We start from the raw sequence: 21,997 nt of genomic DNA, 5'->3' as shown, positions 1-21,997 counted from the left end.
AAGTTGATGGATGCAGGATTTAATAGTTGGGTTGTTCATTATATGCATAAAAATGAGAAATCTGCACAACTAATGCTGCAGGGTCGAGCAATGGGGTACTTAAAATATAACATTGCCTGCAGGTAGTCTACATGATGACTATGGGTTTTTTAGAGCAATAGGCATGGGTCTTATGGTCAATATGCGGCAACTCACTACGACTGAGCTTGTTAATTTATTTGGTATGAACGATATGGGGGGAGGATTAGACTATGAACAGCACCCTTCCCAAATTTGGCCGTTAATATCAGGAGAACACTTGACCAACCTGCAGAATTTAGTTCTGAAAAAGGTTTATCACCCTGTTATCAGGATTTGGCTCAAGTTCATGGCTTTCACTATCACGGCTAAATTTGAGTCCAATAAGGCCAATAGTAACGATCTGATTATTTTAGGCTCATTCCTCCGCCCTAAATGGGGTTTTACCTTTAAATTAGCTAGACTTCTAGTCCACACATTCCGCCATACTATTAATCAACCTAACACTGTTCGAACACCGATACAGTTTGCCGGACTCGTCACCAAATTGCTATGCATTTTGGTTGGAGAGGAGAAGGCGGTACTACCTAGAGAGGCCACCACCATCAGCATGACCCACATAGTTCAATCTAAGTGGCTAGAGCTTTCAAATGGTCAAACATGGTGGAAGCTTCATGACCGAAAAATAGGTATCCCTCTCCCCACCCAAGCTCTTTTCGACTTAATCCCCAATCGTCCTACATATCTCTTTGGACCAGAAGGGCGGGTACATAACCCTCTAGCAGTGGAAAGATCACCACAACAGGCTTTCCACTACCAGTACTCCATCGGAGACAAGGTAGCTCTTCTTCTAAACACGAGGAACGTCACCCCTCACCTGCATTTGAACAAGGAGGCCCATCCTCTACCTTCGAGTTTGGTAGCACCTCTTATGCAGCACCTCCACCCCCACCTTCACCCATCATACCGACCCTGATCTCATCCTGGCCTCTTTACAGCGCTTACATCTACGTATGGACGGCTTTAATCAGCAGTTTGACCAGATAAAGGCGTAACAAAGCTGGATCGACCAATTCATGGTCGATTACCTGTGAAGCCAATATCCTATATATGACCATCATTACCGGTAGGGTCATATCGCCCCGGATCATGTGCACCCATCGTGGTACATACCGCCACGGCTCCACCAGGTGATTATGGTTATGCTTACGATTCTGAGGAGGCACTAGTACATCTTTTGGTCCTGGAGCACAAGAAGAGGGAGATGAAAAGGATGAAGAGGGAGATGAGAGTGACGACTAGAGTCCTTGCACCTTCTCTAAAGCCCTTTTGTCGCATTGAGGACACTGCTCAGTTCGGCTTGGGGGAGGTGTTGTGTTAATGGTCTCATTAGGTTCTTCTTGTGTATATATACTTGCTTTCATTGATTTTCTTTTTGTTTTATTACTTTTGTAATTTAGCTTACTATTTTCTTAATTTAATTATGTTTTCAATACCTTGAATCACATTCACGCACATTTTTTATCTTCAATAGCTAACTTGATTTCATTTTGGGCCATATTTTTAATCTATGTATGATACCTTGGCCAGTTTAGATTATTTCTTCTAAATTTTTTTGATTTGCAATCCTGTGAACCTTAAGGTTTCAAAACAATAATTGAGCATTAATTTGGTTTGTGGCACCGCCTTAAGGTATTTGTGGATGGTATTTGTGGACATATTTTGAACCCGTAAGTATTTATTGATCCTCAACCATGCATTCACGTAAATTAATGAGATTGTGGATTTGTAGCGCACTAGGCATGACTTGAAGGACTTGGGTATTATATGGATCTAGTTGCTAGTTTGGATTGAGCTTATTCCCTTTCTTTCTTACCCTCTTATTAACCTAAATTATACCCCACTTTCTTTCATATCTCATTCGAGAATTCCATTTTCTTTTGTATCCCTTCACTTTCACCTTCATCCCTAACTCTTTTGCATACTAGTTTCTTTGGTTGATGTTATGTTGGTGGTTGGTTTTTCTCACTTGGCTTAAGTTTTTAGCTTGCATTTTTCTTTTTATATTTTCTTAAAGTCACCACCTGCATATATTATGGTGATATTTCAATTTTAGACATAGTTGTATAAATTTAGTTGGTATTATACGACTCAAAGAGTCCTTTGATTTTAATACCCGCTTTTGGTAGTGTAGTGTTTGTTTTTATATCGTCTTTGTTTTTATATCATAAAAAAAAAGAAAGAAAGAAAGAAAAAGAAGTCAAAAATTTGTATAAAAAAATATTATTAGTTAATAAATGCCAAGTTGTGTGAAACCATGGGTCATTTTGGTTTGTTCGGGTTAACTAACTAGTTATGCTACCTCTTTTTGTAACCTTACCCTTCCTTACCCTTTCTACACTTCATCTTACTCTAACCTTTACCAATTCACCTCTTTTAGGTCGATCCACCTACTTCTAGTGAAGTCTTAACCTTTGAGCCCTCGAGTATCGAGGTGCAAAACGTTGACACATCTTTATTTAGAGGCTCACATCACTTTGAGCTATAGGATGAGGGAATGAGCGTAACTTTAAACACTTGAGTGTGGTTGTTCATCTTGGCTAATATATCCAAAAGTGAGGTCCACTTATACCCATTGTGATTAGTTCGGGAGTCTTAGACTCAGTATTGTAAGTTCATTGCTTGACAACTTGTTTTGAGAATAATTTGTAGAACACGAACACACTTCAAATTTTTTTAGAATTGATAATCATAGCTTGCTAATCTATCATACATCTTTTGACAAATTGTGGCTTGTGCGTTCATGACTATAGCTGTTGTTAGATCATTCATGTGCATCTACGATTGGTTCTCGGTTTTCATTTCTCTTTATGATAATGCAATGGTTACTTGAGGACAAGCAAGGGTCTAGCTTGGGGGAGTTTGTTTGTTAGCTACATTTTATCTTTATTTTTAGCCCTATAAGCGGTTTGTTTAGCGTAAGGAAACTACATGTTATTGCATTGGTTTATTGGATTTTATGCTTGTTTTTTTGCTTTGGTGTTTTGTTTCATTTCAGGATCTAATCATCAACACCGAGCAAAAACTAGATCCTTTGGTCGCATACATTGCTCACCTAAACATCGAGGGTTCAAAGAACTGAAACGTCATGAGCCAAGCCATAAGAATAAGCCAAAAAGAAGCCAAAATAAATCTACTCGGCCAGAATAGGCTTGAGCTAAAAGCTGAGTATTACATATCTAAAGCTCGCTTAACCGGTCGAGCAAAGTGGGCTCGGGTCGAGCGAAGTGCATTCAAACTTCCAGAGCTTCTGATCATCAGCAGGATTCAATCCAGGTGTACAGTACATCCGGTCGACTGGTCGGGCGGAGCTAAATTTCACATTCTGTCCAATTTTAAAGTTTCTGATGTGGGACATGATGGTGGCTCGACTGGTTTGCCAATGAATGAAAATGTTATCATATGCATTGCATTAATACAAAATTCAATCATGTTATGTATTTCTCCTATTGATATTTTAATTGATTTTGTTGTTGCTTGGCAAATATTTTTTTATGATTCCATGTACTACATTATTGTTGTTCATGTATTGAACCAAATGTGCATGGTTCAAGTTTAACTACACCCCAAGACCAAGACCAAGAGGGAGCCAAGTCAAACCAAGAAAGCCAAGGCAAGACATGCAGGACTGACCTAGAGACAGAAGTTCAAATATCAGAAAAACATGTCTGTCAGCAAACCTTGGTAGACACCCTAAACCAGGACCTATGCAACATGGACCCCGAAAAGCCAAAGGAGGTCATCCACATACATGGACCAAGCAGTCAAGGCTTCAGGACCACATTGATAGTCCACATGGATCCTTAAAAACCCCTGAGAAGGGCAAGTGGCATACTGATCACTGAATGAAGCCTATTTCAGTTTTTTGTTTTTGTTTTAAAATGTGCAGATGTTACAAGAATCTTGGTTCAACACACATTTGGTAGGTAGATGATTTCTTGGTTCAACACTTTTAGACGATTATTGAATGTTACAAGTGTATATTGAAATGTAGTTGTATTAGTTTCCAAGAAATCTCAAATCTGATTGAATTATTATTTCATTCTGTTTTATGTTATATTTTCTTGGTATATTTTATTTACTGAGTTTTCAAACATGGATGCTAGATTTGATGCCATAGAGGAAGCCTTGCAGAGAGTAACCTAAATTTTAGCCACTGTTGGTCTAGGTAACACAAACAGAACTATACAGAACATGAATAATAATGTTTAGAGGAATCAAGAAGATAGGACTGTTAGGATTGATTGACAAGAGTTTGATGGCAAATCAAATGATCCTACAGTGTACATAAAATGGGAAGCTAGCCTAGATGGATACTTTGATTTTAAAGAAACGTCCCCTGAAAGACAATACAAGTTAGCCAAGATAAAACTCACTAAACTGGCTGCTGTTTGGTTAGAAAGTATTCAAAAACAAAGGAGGAGGGATGATAGGACTAGTATAGCCACTTAGGAGAAACTAAAGAAACAATTAAGGAGAAAATATTTTCCATCTAACTACAAACAACAACTATATGTCCAGTGGAATACTTTAAGTCAAGGAAATAGGAGTGTGTCTGAATTCATTTCTAGAATGGGAGAGATTGTCTGTTTTATGTGAAGTAAATTAAACTGATGAGATGAGAGTAGCCAAGTTTCTGGCAGGGCTTAAGGAAGACATCAGGAAAAAGCTTATGCCAACACCAAAGACAGTGGAATAAAGAACAAGACAACCTTACCTTTGAAGAATGTTGTGTGTTTCAAGTGTGGACTAAGAAATAAGAGGATACTAAACCTAAGGTAATGTTAGTTTCTAGGAATGGAAAGGAAGAATAATGTTGGCCTTTAGTCACAGATAAAGATCCTAAGGGATCATACATGATAAATGAGACTGGGAGTCTGCAGAGATATGAGAGTAGTATGGAAGAGAGTGAGTCAGAAGAGGAAAGGGAGAGAGTGCTACCTGAAAGTGATCATTATAATCTAGTTGTGAGAAGGAATTTCCACACCACACCCCAAGTCAAAAGTTCAAACAAGAAGGAAAACATATTTCAGACCAAATGCAAGGTTGAAGATAAGATTTGTGATTTGATTATAGATGATGGGAGTGACTCAAACTGTGTTAGTCTAGATTTAGTGTGTGAGTTGAATCTGAAGACCAAACCCCATCCTCACCCATACCAACTTAAGTTGCTAGACAGCAAAGCAAGTGGATCAATGAGTAAACAATGCTTGATAGGGTTTTTCATAAGATCATATAAAGACAAAGTGTTGTGCGAAGTGCTAGAGATGAGTGCATATCATGTCCTCCTAGGGAGACCTTGGCAGTATGATAGAAAAACTACTCATGATAGGTTTGCCAACATATACACAATTAGACATGAGGGAAAATTAAAAGACTTAATCCCTTTATCACCACATAAGACAATACCACCACCTACTAAGAAACCTATACACTTTATCAGTAGAAAAGGTTGTGACAAGGAAGTAAGCAATAGGGCAACAGTCTATTTGTTATTCACTAAGGAAGTGTGCAAAACACTCACTATTCCATCTGAGGTCAGCCAATTATTAGAAAAATACAAAGATGTATTTCCAGAGGACCTACCTAAAGGATTACCACCCATTAGGGGCATAGAGCACCAGATAGACTTGATCCCTGGGGCTGCTTTACCTAACAAACCAGCATATAAGACCAATCCTACAGAAACCAAAGAACTACAGAGGCAAGTTGAGGAGTTATTACAGAGAGGATATGTGAGGGAAAGTTTGAGTCCTTGTGTTGTACCCACACTGTTGGTCCCAAAGAAAGATGGAACATGGAGGATGTGTATTGATAGTAGGAGTGTTAATAACATTACTATCAAATACAGATTCCCCATACCTAGGATAGATGATATACTTGACGAATTAGCAGGTGCTCAATGGTTCAGTAAGGTAGATTTGAGGAGTGGCTATCATCAGATTAGGATGAAGGAGGGGGATGAGTGGTAAACATCCTTTAAGACAAAATATGGGTTGTATGAGTGGATGGTCATGCCCTTTGGATTTACATGTACACCAAGTACTTTTATAAGACTTATGAATGAGATTTTGAGACCTTTTCAATGAAATTCATAGTAGTGTACTTGGATGATATCTTGATCTACAGCAAACAAATAGAAGAGAATCTAGGACACTTAGAGCAATTGTTTAGGGTCTTAAGACAACATCAACTATATGGCAAGTTGGAGAAATGTAGTTTCTTAATGCAACAAATAGGATTCCTAGGTTTTATCATAAGCAAAGAAGGGGTAAGAGCAGATCCTTCAAAAATAGAGGTTATACAAACTTGGCCTACACCTACTACCATTACCCAAGGTAGGTCTTTTCATGGTCTAGCCTCCTTTTATAAGAGGTTTATTAAGAATTTTTGCTCAATAATCGCCCCTATCACAGAATGCACTAAAAAGGGAGATTTCACTTGGACAACAGAAGCACAAAAGGCATTTGAGTTAATTAAGAAGATTATGTCCAAGGCACCTGTATTAAGGCTACTTGATTTTTCAAAACCCTTTGAGGTAGGGTGTAATGCTTGGGGCATTGGCATAGGAGCAGTCTTAATACAAGAGGGTAGACCAATAGCTTTCTTTATTGAAAAGTTAATCAAATGTAGACTCAACTACGCAACTTATAACAAAGAATTTTATGCCATGATTAGAGCTTAGAACACTGGTCACATTATCTTAAGGTGCAACCTTTCATATTGTATACAGATCATGAATCCCTCAAGAACATACGTGGCCAGCAGAAACTTAACCTAAGGCATACTAGGTGGGTAGAGTTCTTACAGACCTTTAATTTTTCAGCTAAGTATAAGACAGGGAAGACTAATGTGATAGCAGATGCTTTAAGTAGGAGGCATAACTTATTAGCTATCCTAGAGGATAGAGTGTTAGGGCTTGAGATGATCAAGGAACAATATGCAGAAGATCCTAATTTTAATGACCTATACACAGCCTGTAAAAAACAACCTTAAGGATTGTTTTACATACAACAAGGCTTTCTTTTCAAAGGCAATAGGTTGTGCATATCTAAGACACCTTTGAGGATGTTGCTAGTGAAAGAAGTACATGAAGGGAGTCTAAGGCGACATTTTGGAATCCAAAAGACATAGAGATGGTAAGTCAACATTTTCTTTTGGCCCAAAATGCTAGGAACTGTGGGAAAATACATACTGAGATGTGAGGCTTGCATAAAGCCTAAAATCACTTTTCATAAAAAGGAGTACATTCCTTTACCTGTGGCTAGCAAACCCTGGGAACACTTGAGTATGGATTTTGTTGTGGCATTGCTAAGAACACAGAGTGGGAGGGACTTTATCATGGTAGTGGTTGATAGGTTCTCAAAGATGGCACACTTTGTTGCTTGCAATAAGGTTGATGATGCCAAGCATATAGCTAGATTATACTTTGCAGTGATTGTGAGATTGTATGAGGTACCTCAAACCATTGTGTCTAATAGGGACAGTAAGTTCCTTAGTTGATTTTGGAGAACACTATGGAGACTTTTGGGCACTAAGCTCTTGTTTAGTACAGCCCATCACCCCCAAACAGATGGTCAAACTGAAGTCACTAACAAGACCTTGGGATCCATCTTAAGAACCTTGGTAAGCAAGAACCTCAAGATCTCAAACTGTGTGAAGCAGAAATTGCTTACAATAGAAGACCTAACTATAGCATTAAGCACTCACCTTTTGAGTGTGTTTATGGAAACAACCCACTATTACCATTATCTCTAACTTATGCTAATGTTCATGACAGGATCCACAAAGATATTGTGGAACAGGCAAAGGAGTTGATTAAATTACACAAAGCAATACAGGAAAATATCAGTAAGGCCAATGAAAATGACAAAAAGAAGGCAGACAAAGGCAACAAAACAAGAAAATCAATGGAGGTTAGAGATTTTGTTTGGATCTACTTGAGGAAAGCAAGGTTTCCAAAGTTGAGGAAGAATAAACTAATAGAGAAATAGGTCCCTTCTAAAATATAGAGAAACATGGGGAATAAGGTGAACCTACCAGAAGAATACAACATCTCTAACAGCTTCAAGATAGGTGATCTAGTACTTTATGAAGGAAACACATCAATGAGGTCAATTATCCCTAAAGAAGGAGGAGTTGAACTAAATGTGCATGGTTTAAGTTTAACTACCCCCCAAGACCAAGACCAAGAGGGAGCCAAGTCAAACCAAGAAAGCCAAGGCAAGACATGCAGAACTGACTTAGAGACAGAAGTTCAGAAATTAGAAAAACCTATCTATCAGCAGACCTTGCTAAACACCCTAAGCTAGGACCTATGCAACATGGACCCTGAAAAGCCAAAGGAGGTCATCAACACACATAGAAAAAGTAGTCAAGGCTTCAGGACCACATCGATAGTCCACATGGATCCTTAAAAACCCCTCAAAAGGGCAAGTGGCAGACTGATCACTCAATGAAACCTATTTCAGTATTTGTTCTTGTTTTAAAATTTGCACATGTTTTAGCACGCGTTCTTTACATAAAGCTTAACATATTAGTTAAGGCTAGAAGTAGTCGTTATGTGTATTTGAGGCCTATATAAAGGGATCCTCATAGTTTTCTTAGACATTCAGGTTTTAGATTAAAAATCAATATCACAACATTTTGTGTTTTCTTTCCAAACAGTTTCTGTTTTGTGAGGGTGTGAGTGAAGCACCTTCGTGTGTCTTGAAATTGTGAGTGAAGCAATTGGAAGATTATCCATACTAAGCAAGGGAGTAAACCTTGTGAGGTTGTTCAGGGCCTAAACTTTGGTGAGTGAAGCCATTATCTAAGGCTTACAATCAGGGCCTGAATTTCTAGAACTCAATTCTTGATCCTGTTTTTGACTGATTGATGGAGTGATGACGCAATCAAAGGTTGCTGCACATTGAGAAATTGATTTTGTGCAGGTTCAGGAGTATCTACACCCCTAAACTTGGTGCATGTACTAAAGGACACTCCTAGTATCCTGCACAAGGTAGGGTCCGGATGGGGTGTTTTTTCTTTTTTTTCCTTGAAAGATGCGAACAAATCATACTCGTTTCCCTAAAGAGGGAGAAAAGAGAGATGCGCCCAGTCAAGAAACCCTCCAACTGATACTTGCGCCTAGTAAGGGCGAACCCCAAACCTTCTGCTCCACATGCAGATGCTCTATCCATGGAGCCAGTTTATGTATTGCAATATGCAAAATTTAATGAAATGCACAAAATTTGTCAAATGACGATGCCATTATATGTCGTTCTCAAAATATGAAATATCAAGCATGAATAATTGTTTTAATTATAATGTTGGTAAATGTAATTTTTTTAATTTATAACAATTTAATTATTGACATCATTTAACTTTTTTTTGGATTGCCTCTATTGATACAAATGCCTGGTACAATTAGACTAATAATTAATAATTATAGTCAATGCTACCAGCTAGTCAATAAAAAAAAGCTACTAAATCATCAACAATCAAATAATTAGGGTACATTTGGAAACTACAATTGAGATTTCACGTAAAATGTCAAAATAAGCGTCACAAAATGCCTTTTTTGTTGTATTAAGGTAATAATAAAGTTTAACCATCAAAGCAACAATAAAGTTTAGAAGAGGACTAAAGATTTTAATATGTGATGATCACGACAACACTAATACTTCTACTCATAACGTGTTCAAGGAAGTTTTTCATACATATAAGGTATTTTATACATTGGATTTTAGGCATTATATTTCTTTTTTTATTCCATACTCTAAATTGTTTTCTATTTTTTGTAGGTCATTGATGTTTGTAGAACAAATTCATGTACCTGATAGAAAAAGAATTTATGAATTATTTTTTTATTGCTACATATACATTGCACTGTTTTCCATATTATGTTGAAAATTATAAATTCAAAAATGTTAATTTTAATGGATTTTTTCTCATATTCATTTGTCAATCATTTAAAAAGTTTAAGTATAATCTTAATAATTCCTTTTAATATAATAATTTTATTTAATTGGATATTTTTACACAAATAAAGTATTTATAATTTCATACATGACACTATTGATATAGGTGCTACTTTTGTTCTTATTTGTCTACTGTAGATCTCTCTACATGAGTGCATTGTTGCTTCTTGTTTACAAGGTTGTAGGATCAAAGTTTCCCTCTTGGCACACTCATAACAGTCCTACTAGCTCTAGGCAACAGTCCCACGTCAGGCATCTACAAACAGCAATGCTTTTAGGCTGATGATCCTTCTTTATGTTTCTATCCTTATCTTCTAATTGTTGTTAGTTAGGTTGTGATTGATTATTAGCCACGTGTATAAAGTTAGTTAGCAAGTTTGTTACAACAAACTTTATAGCTTCTTTCTTTCTTTTTTATGGTTTTGTTGCCTATAAGGAATTCATTCCTTCTCTTAGTAATGGACAATTGCAATTCATTTTCTGATAAGAAGTTTTATTTCTTCTTTAATCTCTTGCATTATTTCTTTCATGGTATCAGAGCTTTGCTCTGAATCTCTCCATTAAACTCATCTATTTTGTTCTTGTATGTGTCTTAGCAAGAAGCTTATGATGGTGAGCAAAAACGATAAGATCAATGACCTTACACTAAATAAGTCTAGTCCCTACTTTCTCTATCCCACTAACACTTGTTTAAAGATTGTATCTACCATTTATGATGGAGTGGGATTTAAACGATGGAAGAGGGCAGTCTCCATAGCACTATCAGGGATGAAAAAATTGGGATTCATAGATGCAAGTATCAAAAGAAGTACCACAAATGAAAGTCATGCAAAAGCATGGGATAGGGTCAATGATATTGTGATTGGTTGGCTTCTAAATGCCATGAGTGAAAACATTTCTCGAAGTGTTCTTTGGATTACAACGGCCAAAGGAATTTGGGATGAACTGGAACAAAGATTTGGGCAATCGTCATCTGCCCAATTGTTTACTGTCCAAGAAGTCCTTAGCAAAGCTACACAAGGTCTAGAGATAACCATTGAAGATTTCTTTACAAAGATGAAGGGTCTTTGGGATGAGATTAATGCTTTAGACCCAATTGTTGTGTGTTCTTGCACAGGATGTACTTGCAACTTATCACAAAAGGTGTTAAAGAGTCAACAATCTGCAAGAGTTATACAATTTTTGTTGTAAGATCGCCTAAGAGTTAGGGGTTCTTACAAGCTTTAATCAACGATGAAAAAAAAATGAAAGAACAATGAAAGGAAATGGTGAAGATGAATATCGAATGAACAAACTGATTTTTTTGATGTTTTTTGTTTGATTTTCGAAAACAGCAGGTAAAGGATAATGATGGCTAATCTCGAAACTCACGAAGAATTCACGTAGCAAGTAACGACGCTCTTAAGACATAGGTGCACGCGCCAAACACACCAAGCATAAGAACTTTTGCAAATACGAAATCCAAGAATTATAAAAACAATGGTGATTGACACAAAACATTTTGGGTTTTCTTTATCATTAATAAACTTTGAAAATTACAATACTTGCTGAACTATTTGTACAAAAAGAAAAAACGGAAGAAACTAAAAACCGACTCACGAAAATCGTGCACATGACCGGCCATGGTGACGTGTGGAAGTTACCACTTTAGCCGGTTGTAACTCCTTGGTAACCACCTCCTATGTGTCCATTCTGCAAGTAACTTTTCACTTAACTTTCCTTCTGTATTTAACTACTTACAAAACCGAAAATAACTCCTAATTTACTGCATAAAACCAAAAATAAATAGCTAGGATACTAATTAAAATTTCTGATTTTTTCTTTTATTGCATGCATAAATAATTACCTTGCCAGTATGGACTAAAAGGACTTAAAAGATAATGACTTTGTGCATGCTTTCCACACGCCTAGCTTGGCTTGACACAAGCTGAAAATAACTTCCTTGTTGTCGTACTTTGACTTGTTTTCCGTCTTCGTTTTCTTCTTGACTTGCATTTCCATACTTGTTTACGACTCTTAAAATACTTAAAATAATATGAATATTTATGTTTGTTTTTTTAAAATAAAATTAAACACTAAAAACATAAATTGACCGACCTTAATAAACATAAAATAAAACAAAAACTAGAAACTAAGAATTAAATTCGTTAAAAATTTTGATTAAGACAATACTTGACTAAGGATTTATCTTTGAAGGGTGGATTGAAATATTGCTTGTTTTATGAGGAAGGTGCGCCCATGCCAACATTGTTAAGGATAAACTAGCATTGCAAATAAGATTGAGTTATGGCTTGATATAATCCACACAAAAGCTACCCTTGTATGATGTTGTTGATGTCTTTGGATAAAACAAGCCATGAATAAAAATTCCTCCCAATTTTGAAATATCAATGGACTTTTATTTGCAACAATTCCTCATGAAACTAAGCAACAAATACCACCAAACAAGGAGTAATCTCCTAATGATGACGGACCTACCTTCAGCCAGAGAGGTATATAGGATCCTTATGCAAGAGCAAGTGCACCAAGAAATAAGCAAAACCACCTTGGATGAGACGCAAGATTTCAACATTGCTTGTAGCGTGGAGAAAAGAAAATATAATGACTACAAGAATAATAAGTATAAGAACAAGAACTACAAGGGAAATAAGAGACAAAAAAATAATTTGTTCTGTGAGCACTGCAATATTGAGAGACATACTAATGAGAAATATTGGAAGGTGCATGGTTACCCTCCAAATTTTAAACAAAATTCTTGGAGAAAAGAAGATACCAAGGTGAACACTGCACAATGCAATTTGTCTACTGATGCTGTCAATAAACAAGAATCAAGCCATATTGACACCAAGTTGACAGTGGAACAGTATAATCAACTCATAAGCATGTTGAGCAAACAAGGAAATAAAGGTGTTGAATCAAAAGAAGCTATATGTTCTAATGCAATGCAAGTGGCAGGTAATTCTTGTTTTAATCATGCTAATAATGATACTTGGATCATAGATAGAGGAGCTTCGGAACACATGTTTTATAATCTTTCCTTGTTTGATAATTACAAGTCCTTAACTAACAAAAATCATTATATTGTCATACTAAATGCAAATAAAGTTACAGTGAATCTCATGGGAGATATTAGAATACACAAGGATATTCTATTGAAAGATGTCTTGTATGTACCATGCTTTAAGTATACTCTGATTTAAATTAACAAACTAATCAAAGACATACACTATGAAGTTGTCTTCACTACTGATAAGTATGTTCTGCAGGGCAATTTGAAGAAGATTCCTTTGCTTCTTGGTAAAGCAAGAAGCACACTAAATTATCTACACAATGACACCAGTAGAGATATCAAAGCATCAAGACATGCTGCAAATACAAGTCAGAAAAACCAAGATATTTAGAAGCTTCACAAACTCAAGCTTTGGCATATTAGATTAGGGAATTTTCTCTTCAATAGGTATCAAATCATCTTTCCTGAATTAAAGGGAAAGGAGAGTGATGAAAGTTGTTTTTGCACTATATGCCCTCTTGCAAGGCAAACTAGAACAAGTTTTCCAAAGAAAATGAAGGACATAGAAAGTGTGTTCCCACTATTACACATTGATGTATGGGGTCCTATGAGACACCTAACTAGAACACATTGGAATAGTTTCATTACTATAGTTGATGATTACTCAAGATTCACATGGGTGTTTCTTTTTAAACACAAGTCTAATTTTTTGCATTACTTCAAACAATTTTATGAATATGTTCTAACATAATCTATCTATCTATACAACATACTAATGAATAAACAATTTAGACACATGTCGACTTCACAATAAAAATTTTCCCGCTCTTTTCATGTTCTTATTAGGCAAATACTTTTTTAGCATATCATGCAAGTAATATCTTTCTGATTAGATTTGTTTAATAGATTATTACAAAAGATTTTAAATCTATATCTTATTTACTAATTTTAACCACATACAATCAATTAAGATATGTTGTATCTTTTAATTACAATGGATAATTATAGGATAACATATTAATTATTAATGTAAAAAAATTATTTTCATTAAAATAATTTTTGAAAATAATTTTTATAATAAATTAAAAAAAAGAATTTTGAAATAGTTTTTTATAGATAATTATATACAACTTACATGGCTATATTAAAAAACTACATAAATCAAATAGATTATACATTAATTATGTAAGTAAATAATAAGAAAAAGATATCGGTGAACTAAATTTCAAATGATAATTCTATCACCTATGTTTGACGAACTCATAACACATAAATATATAAATTTGGTTATACGTAAATTATTATAGTAGAAAAATACTCTATCTGTTCCGTAATGAAATGCCCACGAGGAATGTTCACGGGAATTAAGAAAAATAAAATCTTTTAGATAGTAGACATATTGTTTTATTGAATAATAAAATTAATAGAGCAAATGTACACAAACATTGAAAAAACACGAAATGAAAGTTAGTGGAAAAAATATAGAGACTACAACGAATAAAAATTTTTTTTTATAAAGTTAGTGGAAAATATGTAAGAACCATAAAAAATATAAAAAAGTTGAAATAACTTTAGTGAAGGATATGTGGGGATCATAAGCATTGTTAAGATATTAAAATGAGGAAGGATAAAGTTATTTTTGTTCAAAATTTATGACATAAATAGAGAGATTTTTTATGAAACAACCAATGAAACACCCCCAAAATGACAAATGGAAACTTTTTTAAAGAACGAAGAGATTTAGGTTGAAAACTTATTTTAAGGTTTTACAAATTCATTAAACATTTAAACTATTATTTATATTATTTTTTATGTGTTGAAATTTTCTACTATCATTTTTATGTAATTATTTATAATTTATATTGTTTGGTGCATGATTTTATGATTATATTTTTTATATATTAGTAATATATATCTCAATTTAATACTAATCATTTTTACAGTTTTTAAAACTAATCAACTTATAATTTCAATATGATTTAAGAGTCATACAATAACTTAGTTATATATAGAAAATTAGTAATTTTTTATTTACATAATTTATAAATTGTGCTTGGCACGAGAATCTATCTAGTTCAATATTAAGATCAAACAAGCTAGAATTGACAATGCAAAAGGGCTTTCCAAAGGAGAAACATTGATATTTCACACCAAAGTAATTGTTGTAACATTTGAGTAATTGATATTTTATTTTAGAATTGAAAGTTTAAAATAAATATTGAGAATAAAAACTATTTGGGCCAAATTTAGATGAAATTGGAAATAGGTGATTTAGCTTTGGGACAACTAGAATAACTATTCAATGATTCAATGAAAAAAAAAAGAAAAAAAATTAAGAATCAATTTTCACAATCAAATCAGATTTTTCAAACACCCTAACACTATTCATCATCTTCTTCATTTCTCCTCATTTCTCAAATCCCATTCCTCTCATGATTAAGCAAGAAATGAATCAAGAACTCGAAATCTCCCTCACCCCTTCCAAAATTCTTCTCATTTTGCCATGGAAACCCACAGTTGACCCCACATTTGCCCTAAGACTCGAACCTAACAATAACACAACCCTCCTTCTCTAAATTCGACACTCAGATTCAAATGTTATGGTTCTTAATGTTTGGAATCCAAGCAACAACCATCTTCCTCCATAAACGTCTGAAATCGAGTACAACCTCCGTGTCTTGCGTTTTCCTTTTGAAATTCGAACATAGCCTTCCCAATCCTTCTTCCTCTGAGTTCAAACCACAAGGACAACAACCCGCAGCCCTTCTTCTAAAATTTCAAAATCAATTGTTGGTAATTTCGCTGATCTTGTTCGAAAACAGCCACCCTCTTTTTCCCCTCCGTTCGCATCTGTTTCTGTCAAAGAGGGGGTTGTACAGCAACCCTTCTTGGCAAAACAAACCCCATTTGTTAATCCCCTAATTGTTCTTGATGTTCCTTTGAAAGCAAACCTCCATGGATTCTAATTCTTTTTGGAAGTTCATATCGGGTTGGTTCGACAACAGTTGGCAGCAGCCTTCCTGCGTTCGTTTGATTCGAAAATCAGCAGGCCAGGCAACAATGTTCCTTTGTCTGTTTCTAAAACGAAAATGCAAGGAGGTAACATTCTTTTTTTTTTTTTCTTATTCTACATTGATATATACATACCTATACTCTTCTTTCGTTATATAATGTTATTATTTTATTACATTAAATTCGTACCATCAAGAATCAGAAGATTTCTTTGCTATTCCAAGAATTGTTGATAAAACTTGTTTGCTTATTTAATTAGACAAAGTGATTATTAGTAGCAGATTATTGGATGTTGGACTAAGTTTGTTGGATATAAATGATAAGTATGAAATTATGAAACTAAGAAATGGATAGAAATGTGTGTTTTTGATAGGTGATTTGATGCTTTCGAATGTATTAGGAAACTCTTATTGAAATCATTGATTTGGGTATAAATGAACAATTTTTTGTTTAAACAAATAGGAAGAGAGAATGATGATTGTTGGATAACCTTTAGGAGAATGTGAACAATTCTTGAGTATTGGATTATAAACTCTTTATGGCATATGGATTGGACTATGTTAGAATATGATCAGTTTCTATGGTTTGGAAGTCTAAAATAGAGGCTTGGTTAAGTTACATTTTAGGAAGAAATGTAATAAGTTGTAGGTTAGTAGTTTTGCATCGAACCCTTTTTCGTGATGTTGTGATTTTTTATGCTTTAGGAGGCGACATCATCGAGGAACCTTTCTAGTGATCGCGGAGAACCAGATTTAGCTCCTTGAAGCATCTTTGGTGAGTAGTAGCAGTCCCTTAAAGGGTCTGGCCAGACAACAAATTTGAAAATGGTTTTATTAAAGCTGTGAATTTTATAATGTTGAGACAAATTTTTTATGAATGATTATGCTGATATTGATATGTTTAATGGATCAAGCTCACGAGCTGATCATTGACGGAGTAAAGGGAAAATCTCTCTTACTCCCTATTTTGAGTTGAATTGTCATTCAAATATTGACTAGCCTCACCCGAGAGTGACATAGCATTAGAGCTATGGATGTTCCTCTCAACTAGACTCCCCATGCGCACATAGATTTAGGAAACTGATGTTGTTTTTAAACTTATGATTTGAATTATTGTGTTTTGTTGTTTTGGATTGTTACATCTCATTCAGTTAAAATCTGAACCCTTGTTGTTTTCATCTTTTAGATTGTTTACAAATCAGAACCGGTCGGAAACGATGGGTTAGCGGTGATGATTAGAGTTACATGGATGTTATATTGACCTGAATTCGTGAGAGGTTGTAGTATTGTATTAGGTTTCTGGTAAATGTATAATCGACTTGGTTGTGTTGTTATATTGGACTTTTAGAATGACTTTTATGATTACATTGTATTAGTTAGATGTTTGGTTTGAGAATAAGTTGATTTAGCTATATTTTGGAACTAGTGACCCCATTGCTCAAGTTTTGGAACTGAGATTTAATTTTTTTCAGAATTAAACCCCATGATGACCCTGTTTACTCAGTCAACGATAAGTCGGGTTGTTACAGTTGTGTTGACACCCCACAATAAAACGGGGTTGTAAAAAGGAAATATAGGCATCTAGGGCAAGTTATAAGGTCTTTAATATTACAATCAAAATTGCCTACATCTTTTTCGGGATATTCTGTACAATGTGCAGCATTCCTAATTAAAAAGATGCTCCTAAGTACTCTACAAAACAAAATCCCCTATGAGATCCTACATGGAAAACCACCAAAGTATGAGATGCTTAAACCTTTTGGGTGTCTATGTTATGCTTCTAATTTAAGAAAAGATAGAAGAAAGTTAGATCCTAAGGCTACTCCTTATGTCTTCATTGGCTATGCACAAAGTCAAAAAGGGCTACAAATTATATAATTTAAACACTAAGAATGTGTTTATTTCTAGAGATGTGTAATTCCTTGAAAAATTCTTTCCATATCATATTATCAACTCAAATTCCAAGTTAATGTCACAATTCTTTCTACCAAAGACTAGTTCTGCTCACATCAATAAAGATGAACTTATTCCCTGTGAGTATAGTCCTATCATTCCAAGTAAAAATGACCACAAAATTTGCCTAAGGCAAACTGATCTGCATGAACAAAAGCAGATAAAAGATCAAACAACAAAGAGTCGCAAAGAAACCTGTATATTTGGAAGACTATGTTTGTAATCAGGTTGTAACACATTGGTGCAAATTGATTCATTTTAATGCACTAAGTTCATCTAAGAAAGAGAAAGTCTATAAGCATAACACTTATAATGAACCAAGTTATTATAAGGAGGCCTCCCAAAATCTTCTTTGGATAGAAGCCATGACAGCGGAATTAGAGGCATTAAGAAAAAATAACACTTGGTTTGTTGTTGCTCTTCCCAAAGGGAAGAAAGCCATTGGATGCAAAATAGGTATATAAGGTGAAATTGAAAGCTGATAGGTCTTTAGTGAGGTTCAAAGCAAGATTAATTACAAAGGGATACAATCAAAAATATGGCATTGACTATGATAAGACTTTTTCACCTGTGGTGAAAATGACAACCATTAGGTGTATTCTTGTTTTTGTTGCATTTGAAAAATGGATTGTTTATCAACTAGATGTTAAATGTGTTGATAATCCCCAAGGGAATTTAAAAAAAAAAAATCTTTATATGGGCTCTAGCAAGCCTCAAGGCAATGGCATGCCACGCTCCTTGAAGAGCTCAAAAGTCTTGATTATGTCCAATCCAAAAATGATTATTCAATTTTATTTAAAAAGTGTCTTCGGTCATTATCAATGTAACAGTGTATGTAGATGATATCCTTGTCACTGGAAATAATTCACAAGAAATACAAAGACTAAAGGATCACCCTGGAATACACAGACACGTCCCTGGATTGGCATGTCCCATGTTGGACACGGACACGCGAAAATTCGTGTCCGACACGCCAAATGAAGTGTCCAATATTTTAATATTTTTCCGGACACGCGGACACGGCAAGCAGTCGAGGACACGTTTTTTTAAAAAAATAATAAAAATAAAAAAATTGAAATCATAGTTCATAAGCAGAATTCTGAAGCAGAAGCACTCATCACTCGAATTCCCTTCCCTCTATTTGTCTTGGCATGACGGATCTTTCTCTCGATGAGCCCGAGTTGGAAACTACTTTTGTAGCGGAGGATGATGATGGATGTCATATGGATGATGTGTGATGATCAAATATAAATTTACCTATTTATTTGGTTTTCTTTGATTTGGTTTGTATGACTATTTTTAAATACTCATGTTGTTTATTTGATACTTATTTGCATTTTATGTGAGTTTTATGTTTTTAAAGTGTTTATTTACATATATCAAATAAAAGATTGTAAAATTATCTTTAATTTGATATATTTATTATATTACCATTTTCGTGTCCCCGTGTCCGCCATTTTTAAGTTGGCATTTTCCCGTACCCGTGTTGTGTCCGTGTCCGTTTTAGTGCAACCTAGGGATCACCTTCATAGCAAATTCACTATAAAGGATTTAGGACACATACATTACTTCCTTGAAATGGAGGTAAGCCATACATCACAAGGAATCATTCTTACTCAAAATAAATTTACTAAAGAACTCCTCAAATCCAGTGGCAAAGATTGTTTCAAGAAAGCTGTCACTCCTTTACCTTTAAATTTAAAACTTTCTGCCACAGAAGGGGAGGTTATTGAGGACCCTAGTATGTATAGGAGCATAATAGGAAAGCTTAATTTCCTTACTAATATAGGCCTGACTTATCATACATTGTGCAGACTTTTAGTCAATTCATGCGACAACCTAGATCATCTCATGGGGAAGCTTTAATGCATGTTCTTAACTATGTTAGTACTATCTGTGGCCAAGGTATTGTTCTTAAAGAAGATGATAAACTGATCTTATAAGCTTTTTCAGACTCAGTTTGGGCCTCCTGCCTAGACACTAGAAGGTCTGTAATTGGATACTTATTATTGCTTGGAAAGTCACCTATTTGCTAGAAGTCTAAAAAGTAGCAAATTGTGTCCAAATCTAGTTCAGAGGCAAAGTATAAGGCCATGTCCCAAGCTGCTTCAGAAGTAACTTGGGTAGTAAGGTTACTTGAAGAAATTGGTATTAGAAACCTCAGGCCTGTGACCCTCAACTGTGACAATCAATCAACTATATATATTGGTAAAAATCCAGTATTTCATGAAAGGACGAAGAACATTGAGGTTGACTGTCATTTTACAAGAGATAAAGTGATGGAGGGTCTATTGTAACTATCATATCTTCCCGCCAATAACCAATTGGCTGATGTTCTTACAAAAGTTTTGCGTTCAAAACAGTTTAGAGAATTATTATCCAAACTAGGAGTCACTAGAAAAGATAACTCCTAGTTTGAGGGGGGATGTTGAGATAGATGTTACTTTTGTTCTAATCTGTATACTGCAGGTCTGTCTTCATGACTGCATTGTTGCTTCTTGGTTACAAGGTTGCAGGATCAAAGTTCCCTTCTTGGCACAATCATAACAATCCTACCAGCTTAAGGTAACAGTCCCACATCAGGCTTCTACAGACAGCAGTTCATCTAGGCTGTTGATCCTTCTTTATGTTTTTGTCCTTATCTTCTAATTGTTGTTAGTTAGGTTGTTATTGATCATTAGCCACGTGTATAAAGTTAGTTAGCAACTTTATTGCAACAAACTTTACAGCTTCATTCTTTCTTGTTTATGGTTTAGTTACCTATATAAGGAATACATTCCTTCACTTTGTAGTGAACAATTATAATTCAGTTTCTAAAATAAGAAGTTTTATTTCTTTTTGTATCTCTTGCACTATTTCTTTCAGACACCGATAAGTACCTAGTTTATTTATAAAAATGATCATATAGAGCACAACCTCTCTCATAGATCAACATTAAAGCGATACATTGAAGTTACTAATATTAGAAACACGTAAAATAACACAAGAACATCAGCTAATATATATCTGTAGTAGTTAGGAGACAAGTTAGTTAAACCCTTAATTAATAACACGACAATTACGACGAATTTCACCATTGTTCTCCGTAAGAATACCAATGCTTCCCATTTTAAGCATTGATTTACTAAAGTCATCAAAGAACAGAGCTTCATCTTCAGCATAAGATCGAACGATTTCACCCGTCTGATCAATATCACCACTTAGAAGGGCTTGATCGGAGGGCAGTAAACCCTGTCCAGATAAAAGGTTAACGTAGTACTGATTATCAAATGTAGCCGGTGTGACCAGATCAAGGTTTGCTAAAACGGTATTTTTTTTTGTATTTCTGTTGGGGATAGAGCATAGCTGCTGTAGAGATTGTAGAAAATCAAGATTGATGTCTCCGTTGTTAGTTTGGAGCCGTGAATTGAAGGTTGAACACTGAGCTTTTCCAAGTGTATGAGCACCTATTTTTTTTTATATATTATTAAAATACTATGATAGAAACACGTGCAATGTAAGGATTTTTAAATACTTTAATATTTTAATGAAATTTTAGATTGTAAACCATGCTGTACATTTTTCCTAAAATTTAAAATTATAATTATGGTAGTATAATAATGTAAATGACTGATTTTAATGATTAATTGATATGTCATTTTAGTTTTAAATAACAATTGATGGAGAAATAGGTTATTATATACTTCAAGTGATTTCCTAAATTGCTGTATAATTTTATACACATTGTAATTTTGCAATATAATTTTCTAAATAGTGTAATTTCAATTACACTCGAATAAATGTAATTTATTCTGTCGTATAATTTTCTACGTGGTGTAATTCCAGAATTTTATTAGACAATATATAATATTTTATATAGTATATTATATATTTTCCATTATAATGTTTTAAAAAATGCATTTATATACAACTTTGTAATTGGAATAATTGTTATTTATTGCATCCATTAATGTATGAGTTTTTCCGAAAATATACATTTGTAA

At 34.6% G+C, this 21,997-nt stretch overlaps 1 protein-coding gene and 1 long non-coding RNA gene across 2 annotated transcripts in view; one reads left to right on the top strand and one right to left on the bottom strand.

The window, feature by feature from the left end:
• The first annotated feature begins 15,326 nt into the window (after positions 1–15,326).
• LOC130819889 (uncharacterized) lies at positions 15,327–20,857 on the top strand. Its single transcript, XR_009044923.1, has 2 exons — positions 15,327–16,149; positions 16,767–20,857. It is a non-coding gene; the product is annotated as an uncharacterized LOC130819889 (long non-coding RNA).
• A 183-nt stretch (positions 20,858–21,040) lies between these two features.
• Positions 21,041–21,997, bottom strand: part of LOC130819873 (peroxidase 40) — an 8,106-nt gene continuing 7,149 nt past the window's right edge. Inside the window, exon 4 of the mRNA XM_057685351.1 lies at positions 21,041–21,460. Coding sequence (XP_057541334.1) covers positions 21,054–21,460 — 407 coding nt within the window. The 3' untranslated portion in view covers positions 21,041–21,053. The remainder of the gene's footprint in view (positions 21,461–21,997) is intronic.

The sequence above is a fragment of the Amaranthus tricolor genome, chromosome 1 (genome assembly GCF_026212465.1).
Source record: "Amaranthus tricolor cultivar Red isolate AtriRed21 chromosome 1, ASM2621246v1, whole genome shotgun sequence".
NCBI classification, from domain to species: Eukaryota; Viridiplantae; Streptophyta; class Magnoliopsida; order Caryophyllales; family Amaranthaceae; genus Amaranthus; species Amaranthus tricolor.
Note: the sequence above shows the minus strand (reverse complement) of the source record. Positions and strands in the feature narration are given on the sequence as shown.